Below are 18,594 nucleotides of genomic sequence, written 5' to 3' on the forward strand. Positions count from 1 at the left end.
CCAATTAAGCATATTAGGTGATGTGCATCTCTGTAATGAGAAGGGGTGTGGTCTAATGACATCAACACCCTATATCAGGTGTGCATAATTATTAGGCAACTTCCTTTCCTTTGGCAAAATGGGTCAAAAGAAGGACTTGACAGGCTCAGAAAAGTCAAAAATAGTGAGATATCTTGCAGAGGGATGCAGCACTCTTAAAATTGCAAAGCTTCTGAAGCGTGATCATCGAACAATCAAGCGTTTCATTCAAAATAGTCAACAGGGTCGCAAGAAGCGTGTGGAAAAACCAAGGCGCAAAATAACTGCCCATGAACTGAGAAAAGTCAAGCGTGCAGCTGCCAAGATGCCACTTGCCACCAGTTTGGCCATATTTCAGAGCTGCAACATCACTGGAGTGCCCAAAAGCACAAGGTGTGCAATACTCAGAGACATGGCCAAGGTAAGAAAGGCTGAAAGACGACCACCACTGAACAAGACACACAAGCTGAAACGTCAAGACTGGGCCAAGAAATATCTCAAGACTGATTTTTCTAAGGTTTTATGGACTGATGAAATAAGAGTGAGTCTTGATGGGCCCGTGGCTGGATTGGTAAAGGGCAGAGAGCTCCAGTCCGACTCAGACGCCAGCAAGGTGGAGGTGGAGTACTGGTTTGGGCTGGTATCATCAAAGATGAGCTTGTGGGGCCTTTTCGGGTTGAGGATGGAGTCAAGCTCAACTCCCAGTCCTACTGCCAGTTTCTGGAAGACACCTTCTTCAAGCAGTGGTACAGGAAGAAGTCTGCATCCTTCAAGAAAAACATGATTTTCATGCAGGACAATGCTCCATCACACGCGTCCAAGTACTCCACAGCGTGGCTGGCAAGAAAGGGTATAAAAGAAGAAAATCTAATGACATGGCCTCCTTGTTCACCTGATCTGAACCCCATTGAGAACCTGTGGTCCATCATCAAATGTGAGATTTACAAGGAGGGAAAACAGTACACCTCTCTGAACAGTGTCTGGGAGGCTGTGGTTGCTGCTGCACGCAATGTTGATGGTGAACAGATCAAAACACTGACAGAATCCATGGATGGCAGGCTTTTGAGTGTCCTTGCAAAGAAAGGTGGCTATATTGGTCACTGATTTGTTTTTGTTTTGTTTTTGAATGTCAGAAATGTATATTTGTGAATGTTGAGATGTTATATTGGTTTCACTGGTAAAAATAAATAATTGAAATGGGTATATATTTGTTTTTTGTTAAGTTGCCTAATAATTATGCACAGTAATAGTCACCTGCACACACAGATATCCCCCTAAAATAGCTAAAACTAAAAACAAACTAAAAACTACTTCCAAAAATATTCAGCTTTGATATTAATGAGTTTTTTGGGTTCATTGAGAACATGGTTGTTGTTCAATAATAAAATTAATCCTCAAAAATACAACTTGCCTAATAATTCTGCACTCCCTGTATATATATATATATATATATATATATATTAGTTTCCCTTACTAAGGCCCCTTTTACATGGCAGGATGGAGCAGATTATCGGGAAGGAAGTGTAGGAGAACGCTGCTATTACATGCAGTGATCTCCTCCACAGTATGGGGAGGGGGCGATCGCTAATGCCATTGCTTGTCCCGATACAGAATCATTATTTGCCCTCTACAGTTGCTGTTTAGACTCCACAATCTGCTGCTGTCGATATTTTAGGTGAACAGGCGTTTCTCTCGTTTATCTGGTAATCGGTGGCACCTTTAGCCCCGGGCTACACACTGCGACTTTTTGTAGCGCGACTGATTGATTTTAACTATTGAACCACAGCTGGAGCCCAAATGATTGTATGCACTCATGTGGACTGAAGCTGTCATTCAATAGTTAAAAAGTCGCAGTGTAGTCCGGGCCTTACACTGGCAGATAATCGCTTACAAGTGTTTGTAGGAACGCTCGTTAGCGGTGATCTGCCTGATGTTCGGACAGTGTAAAGGGGCCTTTAGTGACCACTGGATGTGTGAAAACTATAGAGCACAGGACCACCGGAAGAGATTGGTCATATGTGTCTTTATGGAGGTAGCGTCCTCTGTGTGTACTGACAGTGATTGTGGTTACCATTGCACATGCAGGACTTCTCATAGGACATCTGGGGTTACTGGTTCTGACGTCAGCTCCTAATGAAATTGTCTTCTGCTAGACCTTAGGTGCTGTGTCTGGGCTACTCCGGTACTCTGTCATTACATGTAAAGCCTCTTGCACACGACCGTATGTATTTTGCAGTCCGCAAAAAACGGATCCGCAAAAATTACGGATGACGTCCGTGTGCATTCCGTATTTTGTGGAACGGAACAGCTGGCCCCTAATAGAACAGTCCTATCCTTGTCTGTAATGCGGACAATAATAGGACATGTTCTAATTTTTGGCGGAACTGAAATACGGACATACGGAAATGGAATGCACACGGAGTATCTTCCGTTTTTTTTTTTCAGACCCATTGAAATGAATGCTTCCGTATACGGTCCACAAAAAAACCCGAAACGGACACGGAAAGAAAATAAGTTTGTGTGCAAGAGGCCTAAGGCTGCGTTCACATCTCTGTTCTTATCGCAGGTTTTCTGCTCCACCATAAGAACAGAAAACCAAAAATGATCGATCCTGTTAAGTTACTGAAGTCCATTGGGCACCATTGGTCATTTTACCAGAAAAAATACTGCAGCACGCTTTTCCATTATTTTTTTTTACTAAAGATCAGTAGAATGTGGTTTATTACTTTCTTTATATAGAAACATTTCGATTATATAAAGTGACTAATGCTCCCTTTTTTACTTTTTTCCATCTTCTCTTCTAGTCTTACTTTGTTTCTGACTATGATCCAACCATTGAGGATTCCTATACGAAGATCTGTTCCATTGATGGAAAGCAGACCCGACTGGACAGTAAGTGCATGGCTGCCATTTATCCAACTTGTCTACTGTATTTGTGATAAGGCTTTGTCCAGATGGAAGCCATGTCTGCAGACTGGGTGAAGCATTCGGATGCTCTCCATTGGTTTGTTTTCCATATGCGTCCCCGTCCTCCGACCAGAGTAGTTAAAGGGGAACCTCAGTCAAAGTGATCTTCTAATATGTCAGATGTACACGTGAGAAGAATGGAGTCTTTAATCTCAAGACACCATTGATTTCCAGTATGAAAGGAGGCTGAGGGAATAGGTTCCCCTACATTATGCCATGCTGTCTCCACTGAAGTTATTGTTGAAAGAGACAGAACTGCCCGTAGTGGATAATAGCCCAGCAAGGCCAATGTCCTGCCGAATTACTACTCCCATCTGACACGTGTATTGAGAAACCTTATTTCCGAGGGTGCTGGGTACATGCTCTGGCAGGAGTGCTGGATCTGGGTGTTCAGGACATTTTTGCATTGCTGAAGGCAGAAGAAATTGCAGAGAAAAAGGTGACGTCTCCAGGGTGTAGGGGAGGGAATGGGGGAGTTCTCCGGGAATGTCTGGAATTTGACACGGTGATCTTTGCAAATAAGTTGTAAGGAATTTAGATAAATAGAAATTCCAAACCGGAGGGGAAAGAAGAAGGTGGATACTTTGTTACAGGCTCCTAGTAGGTAGTAGTTACCTAATAAATGAGGCGATCCTGGCCGTAAATCCCCCTGCACCCACCTCATATACATGTATTTACCTAGTCTGTCATGGTGATTGATGGCGCTCTCTGGGATTATAGGTAACAAATGAGAGATTTACAGATAACGTTCTGTATACCACAGGTGTGCATTATGTCAGCAAAACCTGCTCAGCCGGCAGATGTTGTATGTGGATAATGTGTGAAATCAATTTTTCCGCCTCCCGTTAATTTATATGATCCCGATTTTGCTGTGTGTGGATTTAAAATCTCTATCATGGAAAAAGGAGGACTTGATGTGTCCGTTCTTGGTATGGAATCCCTGCAAATTCCACATGGAAGTCGTGACATGGATTTGCCTCATTGAATAGGACTAATCTTCACGTGGACCCGCAACAAGACAAGCTGCAAATCCGTGGCTGAAATCCAGAAGTCAACCTTGAATCTCTGCCCCATTCACACGACCATATTTTTGGTCCACAACCCGTTTTTTTTGAGGACAGGATGCAGACCCATTTATTTCAATGGGTCTGCAAAAAATGGGGATAGCACACCTTGTGCTGTCCGCATTCGTATGTCCGTTCCGTAGCACCCGCAAAAAAAAGATAGAACATGTCCTATTTGTGGATCCATTGTTACAATGTATCCCAAAAAATAGGATGCAACACAGACGGCTTCCATATTTATTGTGGATCCACGTTTTGTGGACTCGAAAATACAGACAGTCATGTGAATGCAGCCTAAGATTCCGTGGCAGATTTTTCCAGTAGGAAATCCACTGTGTGAACATGCCGTTAAAGGGCTTTCCAGGACTGAGACATTACTAGGCCACTGTTGTATAGCAGAAAGTAGTCTGGGCAGCTACACGTGCAGACGAGTCAATGGGGCAGTCTAAAAATGCTCCAGATTTATCCTAGTAGCTGATACTGGATGACTATCAACTGTATACTATTGGTTGCCTTACTTTCTGTCAGAGTTTTGTAGTGGTATTTTGCCCTTGGTGGATGTGCCAAAAACCTGGCACAAATGCTTTGCACCACATTTATTAACAATTTTAGAAACTTATTCTTTTTTTTACACTTTTTTCAACTTGTCTGACAAGAAGGCGTGGCGTTGCTGAAAAGGGGTGTGGCTTAGCTGCATCATCGTGCTCCAAAAAATGCACCAATAATTTGCCACATTTTTTTTGTTTTAGATAAACGAAGCAAATAGGTGGTGTAACGTTAGGCCCGTCTATGGGTGCACTGGATTTATCATCCAGCATCAGCCACCATGATAAATCTGGCGCGTTTTTAGCCCCACAAAGCCTGAAATGAAGAAAAAAAATCTGTTCCCAATGTAAGAGGTATGTCTTTCTTTTTTATCATAAGTTCTGGACACGGCTGGACAAGAGGAGTTTGGGGCGATGAGAGAGCAGTACATGCGCACGGGGGAAGGGTTCCTGCTGATTTTTGCTATTAATGACCGAGGAAGGTAAACAATTTAAATGGTAAAATCTCTTTTCCTGTCATTCACACAGAAGAACAAGAGACTCCACAGATGCAGAACATTTTCATACACATCAGATTTCCAGTTTTTAAAAGCTTTCAACCTATAAGTGTATTTTGAAGGCTTTAAAAAGCCAAAAATCCACAAACATTTCTATGCCGCCTCATACACACCATGCATGTATTCTGCATAGAGAGAGGAGTGAAAGCCTCTGCAATAGACTTCTGGTGGTGGCTTATCTCCTCTGAGGACAAAGGTATCGGGCATCTTGAATTTCACCCTTAGGGCGGGTTCACATTACCGTTAGAATAGTGATCCGTTAGAACGGAATGCAAAATGGAACCCTTTAAGAGGCATTCCGATTTGCTCTGTCTATGCGCACAAATAACGGTTCCGTTAAGTTCCGTTATACACGACGGGAAAAAAAAGTCTTGTCAAAATGGAACCATTATTTGTGCCCATAGACATGTATTAGGACGGAGCAAAACAAAATGTCTCTTAAAGGCGTCCGTTTTGCATTCAGTTTTAAAATCCCATTAACGGAACCTATAACGGAATTTCTAATGGTAATGCAAACCTGCCCTAATCCATATTAGATGGTTGGCTGATTCCGCTAAAATATATTCACTAACGGTACTCCTAAAACTGACCACAGACACTCCAATGACACACGTTCCTAATGTTGGTTATATGCAGCGTTTCTCCACCCCCTCTGCCCATTGACTAAAATAACACCCATCTTTGGGGTACAATACCTACAAATTTCTGGACTCCTAATTATGCTGGGACCCACTAGTCTACATGTACCTTCACAGAGTGTCGGTCTGCATGCTATATCCCTAATACCGTTGCCATCTGGTATTTAGTGGGCATTTTATACACGTAGTAGAGGAGAGTTATCAAAACTGGTGTAATGGAAAACTGGCTTAGCTGCCCAGATGAACCAATCAGATTCCACCTTTCATTTTTCAGAACTCCTTTGGAAAATGAAAGGTGGAATCTGATTGGCTGCTATGGGCAACTAATCCAGTTTTCCTTTCTAACACTTTTGATGAATCTCCCCCCACGGTGTCGTTGGGCCAGTATTGCTCTTGGTGATCCATCCGTTCCAGTTCATTCTAGTTGTGGATGTTACGTGTTATGCTTGAAGTCTGGCCAGCCTGGGTACAATTCTGTACTTAGAGTACCAGAAACGTATTTGGCTGCAGTAAATAATAGAAATAAATCTGGATTGTCTGAGCCTTTTCTCCCCATCTGTAAGGGCCCCCCCCCCCCCCCAGCTTAATAATTGATAGTTGGTGTTACAGAGCGGAAATGAGACTTGGCGTCTGTGATGTCTGGATACTTTAAATAGTCTTCTCCGACAGTCCGCTGCCAATAATTCCTTGCACAACACAATGGCAGACAGAAACGAGGATGCGTTTCATATCATTTTGTACTTTTTGTCTTCATTATGGCTTTTATGATCAAATTACAGATTGATACAGTTATACAGCACATGCATTTCCCAAGCCTCCTCCTTCCTGCCTGATGTACAGTATTCCATACAGTGATGTCAGCCCCTGAGCTAATGCTCCCTGGAGTTATATACCTAGAAAACATTATCTGCATGGACGTATGACACATGAGCTGGGGGTCTGCTAGTAGGGTGGGCTTCAAATCCTCTGCTTCCTTCCCTTCACATAGTCATAGAATTAGGCAGACAGGTCATGCTACCAAAAAACATCTGTGCAACGCGTTGCACAAGCAAGTTGCAGTTCCACAGGACTTTCATTGTTGTCCATGCTGGAAAAGGTGTGTGCGGCCAAAGCTCCAGCAGCGTCGTGTCACGGCTCATTGGACGTTGTAATGGGGCATCATGATCTTCATGGCACAAGACAGTAGCCTTACTGGTGTTGTCTCAGTTCAGCAAGTGGCATTTATCGTGTAGAGAAAATGAATACAAGGCACTTACTAATATATTGTTATTATCCATATTGCTTCCTTTGCTCACTCGGTTCATTTCTCCATCACATTATACACTGCTCGTTTCCATGGTTATGACCACCCTAAAATCTGTCAGCGGTGGTCATGCTTGCACTCTATAAGAAAAAGAGCTAGTCTCTCTGGTGGCCCTGACTGTGGGAGAGCACATAGGCTGGTGCTTTTTCCTATAGTGTACAAGCAGGACCACCACTCCTGGATTGCAGGGTGGTCATAACCATGGAAATTACAAGTGTATAAAGTGGTGGAAAAATTAATCCAGCCAGCGAAGGAAGCAATATGGAGAATAAGAATACAGTAGTATTAAATTCATCTACATAATAATTGCTGAGGTGAGACAACCGCTTTAACCTTCAATGGTTAAATTCTGTCTATACAAATGCCACAAAGAGGAGCTTACTGGATTTATACATTGAATCTGTAAGTCAAAAGGTCAGTGCCTGGACCACTTCCTCCATGGCGGTCCTATAATGCTTGCAATTTCTAACATGGGTTATTTGGTGGGGAATTGATCCGCAGCTAAAACCACAAATAATTGGCATGCTGCGGATTTGGAATCCGCATGGCAGGTCAATTTCCGCAAAGTGTACCTGAGATTTGTGTAATATCATACACTTTGCTGGTACAGTACTGCGCTGCGGTTTTTCAGCACAGAAAAAAACGCACGTATTTTGCAACGTGTGCAGGTAGCTGTACAGTGACAACTGACTAGAGGGGTGCGTGAATGAAACATGGCATAACCATACAGATTTGGGTCACCCAAGGCTGACTGACAACTCTTATAGGTGCTATAATAGAAGCCATTAATGGTTGTCAGCCTGCATAAGCTGGGAGTAATATCATAATCTACCTACAGGCATTTCATGTGTGTTGGAATACAGTCAGACGTAAAGGGCCTGAGAGCTGATGGTTGCAAAAAACCAATATAAACTGCAACACATTTTAACCAGTTTTGGAACCAGCTATAATTGCAAGCTCATTGCCTGGCAGCCTATTCATGTGGTGGAAGGGTCAGCAGTCAGTAATCCCTCCTGGTATAACACCACAGGACGCTGCAGTGTAATTAATCTGAAACCATTGTGCCTTTCTGCTCTTCCAGCTTCAATGAGATCAGCAAGTTTCACACACAGATCCTACGTGTCAAGGACAGAGATGAGTTCCCCATGATTCTGGTTGGGAATAAGGCCGATTTGGACCTTCAGAGACAGGTGAGACCTCTGCTGCATGTGTGAGCTTAGCTGGATGTTTACTTACTGTGTGGTTTACTTCTTCATGTGCTGTGCTGACCTCCAGCTAGTTCATGGTGTTCCAGAAGACAATGGAACGTAGGGGAGGGTTAATTAAATAGACTAAAAAGGAGAAGTCACCTCTCCTATTTTAGTAAATACTTTGAATCCCCATAAGAAGAAGAAAGTTCTGGAGCTTTTCTTATAACTCTACATTGTGCCGTTCCTCTGTTATTCCACCTGGAAATTAGTGATCTAACATTCCCCTACTATCAGTCCCCCTTATCAAAACGGTTACAGCCGGATCCTTTAATCACTGATTGGACAATGTAAGACAGCGTAGGGTCACACCATTCAGAAAGTAGAAATAAAGTAGTTATATATAACTACCATTTGCTGTATAGAAATATAAAACTGTAGTTTAACCCATTCCCGACATCGAGCATACATGTATCAATGCTCAATGCCGGGTCTTTAAAGATGAATTCTGCTCAGGAGCTGAGCGGGTTCTACAGTCGACGGGCGCTTGCTGTTTTACACAGCAGACACCCGATAGCAGAGACCGTTAGACCGTCAGATGCCAACAAAACATCTGTGTGGTTATTTTCCAGGAGCACTGCGCTCCCAGGAATTGAACAGCTTCCCTGCGTTGTGATCGAAGAAGCCTTTCGGTTGCTATGGCAGCCTCGGGCCTTCTGAAGGCTCAGAGGCCTGTCACAACGAAGTTCCTATCAGGCCTGGCCTGTGGCAGGGCTTGAGAGGAATGGACTGTTTCTCCCATAGGCTGCAATGGTAAGCCATTGCAGTCTATAGCATAAGTAATCAGAAGATCGCATGTTGAAGTCCCCTGGGCGTAAAAAACGTAAAAAGAAAAAGTTTAAAAAAATTATATAAATTCAATTCACCCACTTTCCTCATTGTAAAAATAAATAAACAATAAAAAAACAGAATAAAAATCATTAACACTGCCGTGTTCAAAAATGCCTGAACTATTAAAATATAAAAGTATTTAGGCTGAACGGTGAACACTGTAACAGAAGAAAAAATCAAAAAGGTTGGTTTTGGCACTTTTTGGTAACAACCTCCAAAGTAAAATTTAATAAAAAGTTATCAAAAAGTCCTACACCTCTCAAAATGGTATAAAAAAAAACCTACAGATCACTGCACAAAAAAACGAGCCTTCACTCAACTATAAAAAAATATATGGTGGTGTAAAAGACAAAATAACGTATTTAAATTTGGTATTGCTGTAATTGCACTGACCTGCAGAATAAAGTTAATATGTCAGATTTACAGCATAGAACACTAAAAATGAAACCCATAAAACTGTGATGGAATTGCATTTTTTTCCAATTATACCTTATTTGGAATTTTCCAGCTTCCCACTACATTGTATGCAATATTAAATGGTGCCATTAGAAAGTATAAGGCCCCTTTCACATGGGCGAGTATTCCGCGCGGATGCGATGCGTGAGTTGAACGCATTGCACCCGCACTGAATACCGACCCATTCATTTCTATGGGGCTGTGCACACAAGCGGTGATTTTCACGCATCACTTGTGCGTTGCGTGAAAATCGCAGCATGCTCTATATTCTGCGTTTTTCACGCAACGCAGGCCCCATAGAAGTGAATGGGGTTGCGTGAAAATCGCAAGCATCTGCAAGCTAGTGCGGATGCGGTGCGATTTTCACGCACGGTTGCTAGGAGACGATCGGGATGGAGACCCGATCATTATTATTTTCCCTTATAACATGGTTATAAGGGAAAATAATAGCATTCTGAATACAGAATGCATAGTAAAATAGCGCTGGAGGAGTTTAAAAAAAAATAAAATAATAATTTAACTCCCCTTAATCCACTTGAACGCGGAGCCGGCATCTCCTTCTGTCTTCATCTTAGCTGTGTGGAGCAACAGGACCTTTGGTGACGTCACTCCGGTCATCACATGGTCCATCACATGATCCATCACCATAGTAAAAGATCATGTGATGGATCATGTGATGACCGGAGTGACGTCACCACAGGTCCTGTTCCTCCACACAGCTAAGATGAAGACAGAAGGAGATGCTGGCTCCGTGATCAAGTGGATTAAGGTGAGTTAAATTATTTATTTAATTTTTTTAACCCCTCCAGCGCTATTTTACTATGCATTCTGTATTCAGAATGCTATTATTTTCCCTTTATAACCATGTTATAAGGGAAAATAATACAATCTACAGAACACCGATCCCAAGCCCGAACTTCTGTGAAGAAGTTCGGGTTTGGGTACCAAACATGCCGATTTTTATCACGCGAGTGCAAAACGCATTACAATGTTTTGCACTCGTGCAGAAAAATCGCGCGTGTTCCCACAACGCACCCGCACATTTTCCCGCAACACCCGTGTGAAAGAGGCCTAACTTGTCTCACACAAAACAAGCCCTCATACGGCTAGGTGAATGGAAAAGTAAAAATGTTCCAGGAAGGCAGGAAGTGAAAAAAAAATAATTAAAAATTGTTGCGGCAGGAAGGGGTTAAATACAGTTTAGAGTCTGAGGAAGTTCATCTGAATCTTAGTTCCTGGTATGACTGGAGGTAACCACTTGTTCTTGTCCTTCTGTTCCCCATCATTAGGTGACAAAGGAGGAAGCTCTAAATTTTGCACGGGAGAATCGAATCCCTTATATGGAAGCCTCAGCCAAGATCCGATTAAATGTAGATGAATCTTTCCACGAACTGGTCAGAGCAATCAGGTAATGGAGGGGGGTATTTGGTGCACTCCCCCTAGAATAAGCTGTGTGAAGGGGAGCTTTGTATATAAAAAAAAAAAAAAGGAGCTCCAACCTCTACAAAGAAATATTCTGAAGTGTTATCAGCATAGAATTCTGCCTCTGTAGGGCTGGTGGCGTATTCTCTCCACCCCCACATATCAATCGGGTTTATTTAAGCCATATTATGAGCAGTGAGGATGGTAAACTAAGGTACACGGTTATCTGTTGTGCGACTACCAAAAGCGCTTGACCAAAAAATTTGTGGGTCTTGACTTGCTGTTGCATGACTATTTCAGACCTGTCATTTAAACTAAAACAGCCAGGACGCAGGTAAGTTGCAGTCTATAATGGCACAGGCAGATGTAGGGTTGGATTTTTGTGCTGTTGTGTCATGGTCAACACAACTCTATTGACAATCATTAGATGCGTGTTGCAATGTGACAATGCGATGTACATGTTGCTGCGTAGCTTTAGCCGTATGGATAATTAGTCTGTGGTCGCCGTCTTTTCAACAAATACTTATGTCAGTTTACTGCTGGGAAAAAGTCACAAATCCCGACGGAAGTGGCTCACGAGCGCATAGGTTGCCTAGCTGCTGGGGGGGGGGCTAATGTTGGTGATGACGCCGACCGCAGACATTTAACCCATCAGATTTGACCACAGCATCTAAAGGCTGAAAATCCGGAAGTGATGCTCTTCCAGGGCTGTAACGGCTCCCCCTAGTGGCAATTTGGGGTGCCGTTCATGCATTACAGCAGCTTTGGCCCCCCTGAAGGATCAGAGGCTGTCACAGCTACATATTCATGAAAACCCTGCCTGTGGGTTCAGAGCAACATAGTAAATAGTGCATTGGAGTCTATTACAGAAGCAATCAGATGATCACATGTTCAAGTTCCCTTGGAAACCTTTAAAAATTGTATAAAAAAAAGCAAAAAAATCTTTGAAATATATCAAAATTCAAATCAATCCCCTTTCCCCAAAATAAAAAATAAACCAAAAAAATAGGCTTCTCCGTGTCTGAAACCACCTGTACTATTAAAATATAAAAATATTTTTCCCATTCAGTGGACACTGTAATGGAAAAAAACATGGAAATCACAGATTCTTCATTTTCTATCACATTTCCGCCTGAAAAAAATTAAATAAAAAGTCATACACACGCCAAGTTATCAGGAAGTATCTATGTAAAAAAAAAAAGCGTTTTTAATAAAAAAATGAAGTTTCAAGTAAAAAAAAAAGGGAAGAAAAACACACATATTGGGTATCACCGTGTCCGTAACGACCGGCTTAATAAATATATCACATGATCCACCCTGTCCGATAAACACCATAAAAAAAAAAAAAAGTCACTTTACATCACAAAAAGTGCAACACCAAGTGATCAAAAAGGCATATGTCCCACAAAACGGTACCAATAAAAACCGTCACCTCATCCTGCAAAAAATAAGCCCCTACAAAGAAAATCCCTCAAAAAAAATAAAAAATAAATAGCTCTCAGAACATGGAGACATTAAAACATAATTTTTTTGTTTAAAAAATGGTATTGTGTTAAAGTGAAATAAATAAAAAAAAGTATACATATTAGGTATCGCCGCGAAAAATATCACATGACCTAACCCCTCAGCTGAACACCGTAAAAAAATAAATAAAAAAAAAAACAGTGCCATTTTTTGTCATCTAACATCACATAAAGTGCAACACCAAACGATCAAAAAGGCGTATGCCCCCTAAAATAGTACCAATCAAACCGTCACCTCATCCCGCAAAAAATTAGACCCTACCTAAGACAATCGGTCAAAAAATAAAAAAGCTATTGCTCTCAGACTATGGAGGCACTAAAACATCATTTTTTTGGTTTCAAAAATGCTATTATTGTGTAAAACTTAAATAAATAAGAAAAAAAAAGTATACATATTGGGTATTGCCATGTCCGTAACTATTTTCTCTATAAAAATGTCACATGACCTAACCCCTCAGGTGAACGCTGTAAAAATAAATAAATAAAAGCTGCCAAAACAACCAATTTTTTGGTCACCTTGCCCCATAAAATGTAATAATGAATGATCAAAAAATCATATGTACCCAAAAATGATATCAATAAAAATACCAATGATACCAATAAAAACGTCAACTCTTCCTGCAAAAAACGAGCCCCTGCACAAGACGATCGGCAGAAAAATAAAAAAATATGGTGTTCAGAAAATGGAGACACAAAAACATAATTTTCTTTAAAAAAATGCTTTATTATGTAGAACTGAAACAAACAAAGTAGACATATTTTATATCATCGCGTTAGTAACAACCTGCTCTATAAAAATAGCGATCTACCCTGTCAGATGAATGTTGTAAAAAATAAAAACTGTGCCAAAACAGCAATTTTTTGGGTTACCTTGCCTCGCAAAAAAACGTAATATATATAGAGCAATTAAAAATCATATGTACCCCAAAATAATACTAATAAAACTGGCATCTTATCCCGTATTTTCCAAAATAGGGTCTCTTTTTGGGAGTTTCTACTGTAAGGGTGCATCGGGGGGGGGTTCAAATGGGACATGGCATCTATAAACCAGTCCAGCAAAATCTACCTTCCAAAAACCATATGGCGCTCCTTTTCTTCTGCGCCCTGCCGTGTGCCCTTACATCAGTTTACAACCACATGTGGGCTGTTTCTGTAAACCGCAGAATCAGGGTAATAAATATTTAGTTTTGTTTGGCTGTTAACCCTCGATGTGTTAAAGAAAAAAATGGATTAAAATGGAAAATCTGCCAAAAAGTTAAATTTAGAAATTTCATCTCCATTTTGCTTTAATTCTTCTGGAACACCTAAAAGGTTAACAAAGTTTGTAAAATCAGTTTTGAGTAACTTGAGGGGTGTAGTTTCTACAATGGGGTCATTTATGTGGGGTTTCCACTATGTAAGCCCCACAAAGTGACTTCAGACCTGAACTGGTCCTTAAAAAGTGGGTTTTCTAAATTTTCTTCTAAAATTCTAAGGCTACTTTCACACTTGCGTTCAGAGAGGATCCGTCTGGTGTCTGCACAGACTGATCCGCTCCTATAATGCAGACGTTTGGATCCGTTCAGAACGGATCCGTCTGCATTATAGTTTAGAAAAAATTCTAAGTGTGAAAGTTGTTCAGATCCGTTTGAAAATTGAGCCATATTGTGTCAACTTCAAACGGATCCGTCCCCATTGACTTACATTTTTAGTCTGGACGGATCAGTTTGCCTCCGCACGGCCAGGCGGACACCCGAACGCTGCAAGCAGCGTTCGGGTGTCCGCCTGCTGAGCGAAGCGGAGGCTGAACGCTGCCAGACTGATGCATTCTGAGCGGATCCGCATCCACTCAGAATGCATTGGGGCTGGACGGATGCGTTCGGGGCCGCTTGTGAGAGCCTTCAAACGGAGCTCACAAGCGTATCCCCGAACGCTAGTGTGAAAGTAGCCTAAGCCTTCTAACGTCCTAAAAATAACATTTACATAATGATGATAACATAAAGTAGACATATGGGGAATGTTAAGTAATACATATTTTGAAGTATCACTTTCTGTTTTAAAAGCAGAGAAATTTTTGGTAAATTTGGGATTTTTTCATAAATAAAGGTGAAATATATTGACTCAAATTTATGACTATCATGAGGTTTAATGTGTCACGAGAAAACAATCTCAGAATGACTTGGATAAGTAAAAGCGTTCCAAAGTTATTACTACATAAAGTGACACAAGATTTGCAAAAAATGGCCCGGGGTAGAAGGGGGTTAATGGGGTTTGATATTGATGGTCTATCCTCAGGACCAGCTGTTCGAAGAAGCTGCGGTGCTCCTCTTCCTGGAACAGTGACATCACCGTACATCTGTCACATGACCTAGGCGCAGCTCAGTCCCATTCAAGTGAATGGGGCTGAGCTGCAATACCAAGCACAGCCTCTATACAATGTACGGCGCTGTGAGGAGAGCACAATGATCACTGGAGTCAGATCCCCGCTGATCCGATACTGATGACCTATCCTGAAGCTAGGCCATCAGTAACCAAAATTTGGATAGGTTACTGCTTTAGTGCCCCTTCTAACACAATGACATCCTGCCCACCTGGTTGTGAAACGAGTTGCAGACAGCCACTAAACCAGTGCTGTGTCCCTTTGATTCTCAGGATTAGGGCTCATGCACATGACCGTATGTATTTTGTGGTCCGCAAAAAAGATGACGTCTGAGTTACATCCGTAAAATGGACAAGAATAGGACATGTTTTTTGTGGATGGCCATGCAGACATACGGAAACGGAATGCACATGGAGTCATTTCCGTTTTTTTGGCGGACACATTGAAGTTAATGGTTCCGCCTACGGACCATAAAAAAAAAAAAAGAGGATCAGACACGGAAACAAAATACGGTTGTGTGCATGAGCCCTTAGTCTGAGCTCCCCACCCATCCTAGTTATATACCATTACTTTGCCCCTCCAACTTCTTTCAGTCTTAGCAGATATATGCCCATGTGGCCATCCAGTTACAGTCTATAGTAACGTATTACAGTGGGCATCCTCACACATACTCTTACCATAGTCGCATCCAAGGCTCTCCTGTGGCACTTTTAGGGTGCATTTTTTTTTTCCTTTGATGCCCATATTTTCTGGTTTTGCCAAGTGAAGTTTTTTACTTGGCATCCACACGTATCGGTGCCCTGCTCCTAAACGACAAGGGTTCTTATAGAATTTGCTGTGTAAATGTGCCCAGCTATGCTATAGATGGTATTGTTAGTGTACTGGTGGAAGCAGGCGTCACTTATACCCTGCCCCAGGCCAAGTCATCCTACCGTAAGAAATGTGACAGTAGATGAAGAGCAGGACGCTGCCGGAGAAGCTCTCCTCCATACAAAGCACAACATGTTTTTATAGTTATGACCTCACCTTAGAACTATGATACATTACATGAGCAGGGGGGGTTGTTTAACCCAGTCAGTGCTGGACACTCTGCACTGCATCATGGGAGGTGTCAAGTGTATTAGGAATAGCCTGTGGTGAACTATTCACGAAGGGATAGGACAATGCAGTCACCATGGTTTACATAGTACTGCAGTGGGTGATGGCGCCATATAAAGAGGGGACAGAAACACAGGCTGTCGCAAAACAGTCTGCTGCCCTGCAGGCTATCATCATCATGCTGCTTAAGGTAAAGGCACTGATCTCAAACCTAACTTTCAATTAAGGAACTGGTATTTATGGAATTACTAATATAGTCCTTTATGTCACTCCATTATAGAGATTTACTCCTTAGTAAAAAGATGAGACCACACCATGTGTCCCAATAAATGGCTGTCAGTCTATGCCATAGTGTCGGACCTTAGAATAATGGGTATAATATTGCCACCTGCTGGCTAGTTTGAAATAGTGCAATGACCAAAATTAGTACTGCCAGAAAAAACGTTTCTCTTAGGGCTCATGCACACAGCCGTATCAGTTTTGCGGCCAGCAAATTGTGGATCTGCAAAACATGTATACTAGCCAAGTGCACGGCGCCATTATTTTATTTTTTTAAATCCTGCACAAATGTACTATACTTGTCTGCACAACTGACAAGAATAGGACATTTTTGCGGGGCCATAGAATAGATGTACGGATGCAGAGAGCACACTGTGTGCTGTTGCATCTTTTGCAGCCCAATTGAAATGAATGGGTCTGCATCCAATCCACAAAAAATGTGGATCGAATGTGGTCCGAACATGGTGTGCATGAGCCCTTATCCAATGAATAGGTGATAAACGTTGGACTGATCGCTTGCGCTACAGTTTGAATAGAGCAACAGCACATACTACACCAATGCCATTCCTTTGTCAGTGTGGTCCTGCAGATGCCTGCTGCAGTCCCCAACAGCAATGTGTGACAATGGAGGTTATTTTTTATTTATTTTTTATTATAAATATTTATATTTTTTCGTTCCTTTCATAATACACAAAATAAAATTTGCCAATATAAAATCTGAGTTCATCAATACACATTCTGACAATGGAGGTTATTAATAATTCTTGGAACTGGTATTTAGGAACCCCCATTGATTGTTAGAACAGGGGATGGGTGCATCCCCACAGCATTTCCATACAATTGCATGAAAGCTATGGAAAGAGGCATGTGGGAGTAGTTGCATTACTCTACACCGTTCCTATCCACTGAGGACCTTCTGGTGGGGATAAACGGTTCCCCAATTAGAAGGGCTTTCAGCGACAACCTGTCTGCAAGGTTTTAAATTTTCAATTTGTCATTCCTTGATCTACAACGTGGATACCGACCGTGCATTCGATCAGCCCTATGATAGAAATAGGACATGGTCTAACTTTTTTGCGGGGCTGCGGAACAGAAGTACAGATGCGGGTAAGGCCTCATGCACACGACCGTTGTGTGCATCCGCGGCCATTGTTCAGTTTTCCGTGTTTTTCTGCGGACCCATTGACTTTCAATGGGTCCGTGGAAAAATCGGAAAATGCACAGTTTTTCATCCGTGTCCGTGAAAAAAAATATGACCTGTCCTATTTTTTGCACGGAACGGTTCGCGGACCCATTCAAGTCAATGGGTCCGTGAAAAACCACGGATGCACACAAGATTGGCATCCGCGTCCGTGATCCGTGTCCGGTTTTTTTTCAATCATTTTAAAGGCAAACTTGACTTAGAATTATTTTTTTTCATATTTCATGTCCGTGGATCCTCCAAAAATCAAGGAAGACCCACGGAAGTAAAAACTGACACGGATCACGAACTACGGAACCCGTTTTTGCAGACCGCAAATAGAAACGGTCGTGTGCATGATGGTGTGCTGTCTGCATCTTTTATGCGGAACGGATGCGGACACAAATTTACAGTTGTCTGAATGAGCCCTAAAGGAGATCAATAATTACAAAGCGATGTGTTATAAAGACAACCCATAAAACGTCACGGTGTAATGTGTGAATTCTCCAATGGCGGAGCTACAGGACAATTAACACTTGTCAGATTCTCCCACAGCTCACTGGGATTCTCAGCCGCGAGACACCTGTGATAAGCTCATCAAGGGACCAGTCTAACAAAAAAGGGGATTATCCAAAGCAGACAACCCCAATTAAGGCTACTTTCACACTAGCGCTTGATCGGATCCGTTCTGAACGGATCCGATCATATTAATGCAGACGGAGGCTCCGTTCAGTACGGATCCGTCTGCATTAATAACTTAGAAAAATTTCTAAGTGCGAAAGTAGCCTGAGCGGATCCGTTCAGACTTTCAATGTAAAGTCAATGGGGGACGGATCCGCTTGAAGATTGAGCCATATGGTGTCATCTTCAAGCGGATCCGTTCCCATTGACTTACATTGTAAGTCTGGACGGATCCGCACGCCTCCGCACGGCCAGGCGGACACCCGAACGCTGCAAGCAGCGTTCAGCTGTCCGCCTGGCCGCGCGGAGGCGAGCGGAGCGGAGGCTGAACGCCGCCAGACTGATGCAGTCTGAGCGGATCCGCATCCATTCAGAATGCATCAGGGCTGGACGGAAGCGTTCTGCTCCGCTCGTGAGCCCCTTCAA

General features: G+C 42.2%; 1 protein-coding gene across 1 annotated transcript in view; it reads left to right on the forward strand.

Annotated features, from left to right (window-relative positions):
• The window catches only part of RRAS (RAS related), a 44,579-nt gene that overhangs the window by 24,762 nt on the left and 1,223 nt on the right, over positions 1-18,594 (forward strand). Inside the window, exons 2-5 of the mRNA XM_040433959.1 lie at positions 2,823-2,910; positions 4,974-5,076; positions 8,174-8,282; positions 10,916-11,034. Of these exons, the coding sequence (XP_040289893.1) occupies positions 2,823-2,910; positions 4,974-5,076; positions 8,174-8,282; positions 10,916-11,034 (419 nt within the window). The remainder of the gene's footprint in view (positions 1-2,822; positions 2,911-4,973; positions 5,077-8,173; positions 8,283-10,915; positions 11,035-18,594) is intronic.

Source organism: Bufo bufo, chromosome 1 (genome assembly GCF_905171765.1).
Source record: "Bufo bufo chromosome 1, aBufBuf1.1, whole genome shotgun sequence".
Taxonomy (NCBI): Eukaryota; Metazoa; Chordata; class Amphibia; order Anura; family Bufonidae; genus Bufo; species Bufo bufo.